Raw genomic sequence first — 7,824 nt, forward strand, 5'->3', positions numbered from 1 at the left:
GTATCCACTTAGGCAGCTGGAACTAAACTGAACTGGTGGGCTTAAGGCCCCTGTATTTATACTACTATTTATATTACTGGAAAGTTCTAGAAAGTTCTAGAAGTTACTCCAAGTTTACTCAGCACTGAATCTATCTGGAATGTTCTGGAAAATAGGTAAATATTTCTATACTTTTGAGGCATAAGCAATTAGGAAATAACACTTACTACCCAGGAACCAAAAAAAAATAAAAAATTGTTACACGGTGTAATAATAATAATAATAATAATAACATAAAAGCCAGGACTGCCAAGTGAACATGGCGATATAAGATGTCAACCGTAAGTAGAACTGTACAGTGTCAGTGACACTGAGGCTTAGTATATTCAGACTGATTATTATTATTATTAGTAGTAGTAGTCGTAGTAGTCGTAGTAGTAGTCATAGTAGTAGTAGTCCTATTTAGCGGGCCTTGGCAAAACAAATCAGTTTAGCACCTCCTAAACAAAAGGGGGTGCTAACAAAGACTGTAGTAGTCGTAGTCGTAGTAGTTTTGTTGATGTTGTTGTTAACCTGCAATAATAATAATAATGATGTTCAGCCTGAATCATAAACATATGTTAAGCCCACTGAAGTCAGTGCTATTGCAAGCACTGTTTGGTACAAAAAAAATAAAACATTTAAGAACAAGAAATGCCATTTTCTTTGGTCTTCTAATTTAATCTCTTAATAAATGAAAACATTGTTTTGTTTTGTAGGTCTACTAGCATCTATAGGTCAAAAGATTATTTGGTCCCATTTTTAAATTAATATTTACTTTTAAACCTGCATTATTGAACTTGTACAAAACAATATGCTCGTGCCTCATATCCATTAAACACATTGTTAAAAAAAAATGTTAAAAAGTTTTTAACTGGTCATTCTGGTTCAGGAGATTTGGTGCTGGCTAAGGAGTTGGTTTTGTGGTCCAAGAAAAAATCAAATTCCCTATACTGTAGCCTAAGTTCTAAATATAGTTGTTTGTTGTCTGCTGCCCTAAATTCATCTATTTTCTGTAACCATTACCTGGCATGTTATATACCTGTTGGAAGCCCAGTAAGTGGCCAGTGTAAATATTTGTTCCAATTGTTTTCAGTAGGGGAGTAGATTATAGTGGATGTATCTGGAGTAGTAACACAATTAAGAACTGTAGGATCCATCAAACCTCCAGTTAGTGACGATGCTTATAACTAATAATTTGCCTATTTGCCTTATTTCCATCACAAAAATAATTTCTTTGACTTGGAGCAATTCATAATGATACATATATATTTGACTTAAAACCTTTGTTTCAGTCTGACGGGCCAAATAAACTAAAGTAAATATTAAGACACATTTGTTCAGAAACTATTTTTATTTAAATGGCTTAATTGTGTATTGTGTGATGTAAAACATTGAACATACAATGTGACTTTAATTCATCACTTGACCTGGATGACAGAAACCCACAAAGACATAATTACCCTTGAAGATTATGGGAGTGCATTTTAAATATAAACAGTGACAGACACTGTGGAATGCTTTTGCCCTAAATCTGTATTCCTACCATCTTTTATTCTATGTATATTGTTAAGGGTTCAATAAACTTCCATGGGGAAAATACAACCAGGATTTCTGTAGAGTAAAATATATAGGACCATATTCAACCATGATTGCAAATAAAAAAGTCGGGAATATACTAAATTGGCATGAGGATCACTGTATAACCCCATATTCAACCATGATTGCAAACTACACAAAAGAGTAAGAAAAATCTATTAAAATGGCATTTGAAGACATACATACAGCCCTAAACTATAGACATGGAGGTATTAATGCAACACAGGATAATGGTACTCAGAGATTATGGGGGTATAATACTAAAAGATTTTCATTTGAAGCTATTTACTAATTTCAACAGCTTTTACAGACTCTTTTACAAACGGCAACTGTAAATTAGACACAGGATAATATCTAAAATATATTTACCCATATAATACCTGTTATTTTAAAATCTCTGGTCACATTCTCTATGTACACTATAACAGTGGTCTAGCATGTCCTATTTTTTGGCTTCATTGTAGTCTTCGCTTGAAGCCTCCCTAATAACTGCCTGTTTCAATATGAGCATGATCGTGACTATTGATTTAAGTGAGGCAATTCAATCACAAACAAAGGAAAGTTTGAAGAGATACTTCCAAAAGATCTACACATTGGCATGGTCATCCACATTACAATCTCTACTGCAGTAGCCAGAAATAAAGATGAGCATTGTGTGCATCCTGGGAAAGGTGCTGGAGGTGGTTTTTAATCAACTACATCCACAATGAGTGGAGCCATGTACTCCGAGTGTCGGATTCCAAACGAGTAGACGGGAGCTTTGCCACTTGCGATGGTTACCTTTAAATAGAAGCCAAAGACATCTTTTAAGCATTCTTCCTATCATGCACCTCCATTTTAGCACTGTTAACATCCAGGATCTTGCATAATAAATGTGAGAAAAATAACTAAAGCATCAGTCCCATTCTTAATTGTATTAAAAAAAACTAAGCCTTACAAAAGGCTTGTGAATGTGTTTCTCAGCATTCACATGTCTGTTTATAAATGTTTCTCTCACCCTCTCTGGACTGTGAGCTCCAGGACCTGGTTTCCTTGTTGTGTCTCCTGGCATGCTATTGCGTCCGGTCATGCTGTAATGAGGTGGCTTGTACTTATACGCACAGGGGTCAATCACTCTGTATGTCCCAGGCCCAGGAGTCTAAAAATTATTTGGTAAACAAGAAAGAATCCTTTGAAACCCTGGTGGGTTCAATTCAATGTTATACATGAAAACTAAGAAATTGATTAATCACAGTTACAGATTTGTCAAAATTCCACTAGATGAACATTGGTTTTGCTCGACGAGAGCTGAACAGAGTGTTCTACTGAGTTGTCCCGTTAATGCAAAAGGTGTAGTAAATGCCCTTATTAAAGGTATACCATGGAAGCTTTTCATGGAAAGGAAAGGCAGTACCATCATTGTTTTTAGCTTAAAATTATTTTCAATATATCTTGTCTAATTCTGCCTGTCTAACAGGAGCAGTTTTTTTAAATGGATATGTAATATCACAGTTTTACTAAATTTAGTTTACTAATTTTGTTATCTCTTAATATTTTATTATGTGTGTTCTATATAATTCTGTTTTGTGGAAATTGCTTATGAAAAGTCTTGCCAAGGCTGACTGTGAGGAATTAAGGTGAGGACATTATTTCTTGGTACTATATTGCTGTCCTACCTTTTCACTGCATCACTGAGATTACAGTATGGACAAATATCTTGTCCTCTGCTATCTATTTACCTTCTGAAGGTCCTCATGGAAGCTCCCAATCTTGCTCCTTCCAGTCAGGATGAAGTTGGGAGCAGAGGTTTTGTTCACTGTCCGGGGTCCTAACACAGATGGAAGTATATAGGCTGCTGGTCCTGAGAGGTAAAGGAAAAGGAAACGTTAAGTTCTGATATTCCTGACAATCAGTAACAACAATAATGTAACCATTTTTCAAGACGCAAAAAGTAGGAATTATTTCCTGTACACCACATACCAGGAGTGTGGTCATTGCGAAATCCTTTGGACCGTGCAGACAGAGAGTAAGCGGGGGCAGAATAATGTGCTGATTTCCCTGATTTTTCCGGGGAGTACTGGCCTGCAAAGAAAACAACGCAAAACAAAACATTCATATTTTTAAATTCATAATAGTATTGAATGGTGGAGTTTGTTTTTTTTTGTCTGATAAATACAGAAAACTTGTTAGTGATAAATTGACTCATTTTCATAGTGCATATACCTCTTATGACTCACTGAGGATATCAGATTTGGTGTAAATAAACACATCTGAGATTATAGGAACATCATTAATGGATTGATGCTCATTTATAATGGCTTTGTAAAAAAATAATAATAATAAAGTATATACCAACTGTAGTTCAAAACCATAGTCACTGTTTTTTTGTAACATTTGTATTGTAATTGATGCCACTGTGTCACTACAGGTATGTGGATCAAATATACAGATTCCTGCTACTACTTGTAGGTGTAACATATGAATACAACATGTGAGACTGTTTTATAATCTAAACAGCAGCAGATCCTAATACTTCAAACCTTTGTTAACCTGCCCTGATGAAGCAAGGGACCCATTAGCTGGTACAGGATCGGAATTATGTGTTCCTAGTTATTACATCTTTTGATTAAAATACAGATTTTCGCCACATATCTTTTCTTGTATATCTTAATGTAGGAGGATCAGGAGTTGCAATTTGAAGGCAGTATAACAAACAAAGGACAGTAGTTGATAATGATGATATTGCAGAGTGTTTGTAAATGACCTGGTCCTGGGGTTCGGAAGAGGTTAAGGTCTTTGGGGCGCCCATAAAGTGAGTATATAGGAGTCCCATCCTTCCCTGTCCGGGTGATGTTCGGTTGTACTAGATACCCAGGGCCTGGGGAGCAGTCGGTAGAATATGAACAGTGACGGGTACCAAAGCTAAAAGCAGGAGCTTTGTATTTCCTTGGATCATGAAACTGAATTCCTTGAAAAAAAGAAGAGAATACAAATATTTTTTAAACTGTAAGCAATGCTAATTCTAACCGTTTTTCACAACATTGGCTAAAACGAGTACACTATACACCATGTATATACAGCATAAGGAGCAGGGGGGAACAGATTATTGCAACACTGTCAGGCTCAGTTTTGGAATGCAGGGGCCATAATGTTTACATTGATCTCTATTGTTAACACCCACCAAGTACCGCTGCCAAGCTATGATGCCACTGCACCATGATGAGACGGGTGGAATGAATCAATCACAATACAGTAACATTACTGCTTGGTATTCAGTCACCCGACTGAATGAGCTATTGAAGGATATATCTGGTTAGATGGATAGATCCTTTTCTGTGTAATTTCTGACTTCCCAGCCAGCTGCATTTGTGCACAGACAGTTCCACCTCTATTCCTTTCTAGAGTTCCACACCAATTAAAATAACAAATATATAAATGGATCACACGAATTTACTGCCCATGAGTTACAGTCTGAGTAAATATCTTTGATTTACAGAAACAATTGCATTAGAACATTTAAAAACTTAGCAAACATTTACTAACTAATAATTTGTTTTCAGTTTTTGATAAGTTATTTTGTTTATTAGAAATATTGAACATGAAACCCACTGATTTCTATAAAGGTACTTTTAAACTTTCTAGTTAGATTTTTTCTATGAAATAAAGCACTAAAACTAGCTGTATGTGCTTTGTTTTTACTGCTTTAACTGCATAGCGTTGCCTCAGGGCAACAACATATATTAATGATGGGGGGGGGGGGCAATTAAAAAACAAAAACTGTTTTTTTTTTTTTTTAGAATGCCTTAAATAAAAAGAAACAAAAAGTCATGCAGTAGAGGGTTAAATACATAAACAGTAAGATCTTACATCTTGGTGGGTTTAAGCAGTATCTTACAGCAGGCATTTTGCCCGTTCTGTCTCTTACCTGTGGTTCCAGGGAGAGCATACTTTGGCCCTGGACTGTTGTAGAATGCTGCGATTGGTCCTCTTGCTTTGTGAGGTCTCCAAGACCCTACCCACATATCTGTTGACATCTTCAATTGTCTGGAATGACTTGGATGAAAAAAAGATTATTATTTTTTTTTTACTTTTTAAGTACATTTTCATTGTAATGTTTGTAATGTTTAAAATTATGATTGAGTGTTATTTTTTATTTATTTTTTGCTAACATTTCACACAGTACAAAATAGATTTAAATAGATTAATTATATTAATTTGTACAATACAGATTTAATAAGTAGGCTTGTACAGTACCTTAAGTATACATAAATTACCATACACCTTTTCTGAAATAATTATGTTTATCATAAAACCTGAATTCTGGACAGTTAGAATCCCAGCAGATTATTTAAAAAAAAAGTTTCGGGTAATATATATTATATTGAAGGCAGCTACACACTGTTTCGTGAACAGAAACTCTTCTTGGAAAGAAAGTGTACTTATTGGTCTCTTAGCAACACCACTACAGAGAAGTAATAATAGTGTGCAGATATAGTGTAAAACATCAGACATAAGCTCCTGGCTAGTAGATAATAGACTGCTTGTGGAAACACGGTAGACCTTTATTATTTTTTAAAGCTCTAATAAATGTAGCAAGACAAATAAAATACGTTATACTCTATCAATATCTGTATTGCAAGGTTTTTAGTCAATTAACTAAATGCACATGATTTATCTCAAAAATACTTTATAGACAACCTAATTTAAAAAACGGACATATTTTATAAATTAGCGTGCCTTTAAACTAAACATGGGCTTTTCCCTCTTTTTGACTTGTTTAACGTTTCTATGATAATTTATAAAAGTGTTATTCATCCTCACGAATTGAGTTTTGTACTGCCGCTCCTTTCCTTGTTTATTGTGCTGGAGCTTTGGTGCTGTATTTTATTAACTATTTGTTTAGGGTGGTCAGCGTCATAATAAAAATGCCAAACTGCCAATTATAAAAGTATATTTTATTTTAGAGAAGTATGGTAAAGCATATTACAAACATCGCAGAATATGGTAAACTATAGTAAACGCATAGTATAACCATGGGAAAAGTGCAAGATGTGAAAAAAATACAGTGGTAAACTTTTGCTCAAGGGGTGGGCTACAATACCCCTAAAGTATTTCAATATATACAAAACGCTAATACGGAATTGCTAGTTACAGACACATGTTTTAATTTAAATAAAACAATCACAAAGTTATTCGCATTTCATTGCAAAACGTGCTTTACACAAATATTTCAATCAACAATAACAATTCAAAATCCAATTAAAATGCATGAAAAACTAACAAATGTATCTAGTGTAAAACCTGATCACGTCATGAAATACCACAATTCTTTATTATGACGGCATAAAATAATAGCATAAATTGACAAATAATGGCAAACCTGTGTGTAATCTCTGCATAGGTGTCCAGTGTCACTCTGCCCAGAAGCACGTGTAATTTATGCAGGGACCAGATTGTGTATATATTTGTCTCCAGGCGACGACACTCAGCGGCTCTATGACAACGTTGTTATGGTAAACTAAACCACAGCCTCTTTATGCAGTGAAATGAATAGGTTTAATTGTACTCTTATAAGTAGCCTACAGTAGAGGCCTTTTTATAAGAATGTATTTGTTTTTTTGTAAGACACCAGTTTTACCAACAATTATTAACTGTTGCTATATATATATATATATATATATATATATATATATATATATATATATATATATATATATATATTCATAAATGAAGTTTTTACCCAATGCATGAAAAAAATGCTAACATTGCTATTGGTTACAATTGGGAGCATTCCCCCTCACGAAGAAACAACTCATTTGCCATCATAGAGAAAAATGGGGCTCAGATTTCCAAAAGAGAAAGACCTGAATAATACATTTGTAATAAGGAAACTAACAGAAGTAGATTGGAGGAAAATAGAGAAAACATCCGCAGAAAAAGGATGGCTGTTTTATAAAAAATGTAGTACTAGAGGCGCAAAACAATTACATCCCAAAAGTAGACCAGCTTTGCCCAACACCTGGTCGTCTAATGGTTAGACGGAGACCTGGAGAGGCCTACAAGCCACAGTGTCTCGCACCCACTGTGAAATGTGGTGGAGGATCGGTGATGATCTGGGGGTGCTTCAGCAAGGCTGGAATCGGGCAGCTTTGGCATGAATCAAGCCAAGTACAAGGTTGTCCTGCATTCTTCGTTTTTTGTGGAGGGGTACCAACAAATTTGAGCACG

At 35.0% G+C, this 7,824-nt stretch overlaps 1 protein-coding gene across 2 annotated transcripts; it reads right to left on the bottom strand.

Moving 5' to 3' along the window:
• Positions 1–1,353: 1,353 nt before the first annotated feature.
• LOC117419727 (outer dense fiber protein 3-like) lies at positions 1,354–7,098 on the bottom strand. Of its 2 annotated transcripts, none has more exons than XM_034032737.3 (7): positions 6,977–7,098; positions 5,522–5,649; positions 4,361–4,564; positions 3,577–3,678; positions 3,336–3,457; positions 2,615–2,755; positions 1,354–2,397 (listed from the first exon to the last, which is right to left on the bottom strand). In XM_034032737.3, the coding sequence occupies exons 2-7, from the start codon at positions 5,628–5,630 to the stop codon at positions 2,305–2,307; spliced, it is 771 nt and encodes a 256-aa protein (XP_033888628.1). In that variant the 5' UTR covers positions 5,631–5,649; positions 6,977–7,098; the 3' UTR covers positions 1,354–2,304. The 2 variants fall into 2 exon arrangements, with proteins under 2 accessions (XP_033888628.1, XP_058841903.1); XM_058985920.1 differs by lacking the exon at positions 6,977–7,098 and adding an exon at positions 5,851–5,972.
• Positions 7,099–7,824: the final 726 nt, after the last annotated feature.

The sequence above is a fragment of the Acipenser ruthenus genome, chromosome 14 (genome assembly GCF_902713425.1).
Source record: "Acipenser ruthenus chromosome 14, fAciRut3.2 maternal haplotype, whole genome shotgun sequence".
NCBI classification, from domain to species: domain Eukaryota; kingdom Metazoa; phylum Chordata; class Actinopteri; order Acipenseriformes; family Acipenseridae; genus Acipenser; species Acipenser ruthenus.

Coding starts and splice junctions, on each gene's coding strand:
- LOC117419727 (XM_058985920.1), bottom strand. CDS start 5,873: ATGGTAATTTATGTATACTTAAG. Junction 4,565..5,521: donor TGCTCTCCCTGGAACCACAG/GTAAGAGACAGA, acceptor CTTTTTTTCAAG/GAATTCAGTTTCATGATCCA. Junction 3,458..3,576: donor TCGCAATGACCACACTCCTG/GTATGTGGTGTA, acceptor TTTACCTCTCAG/GACCAGCAGCCTATATACTT.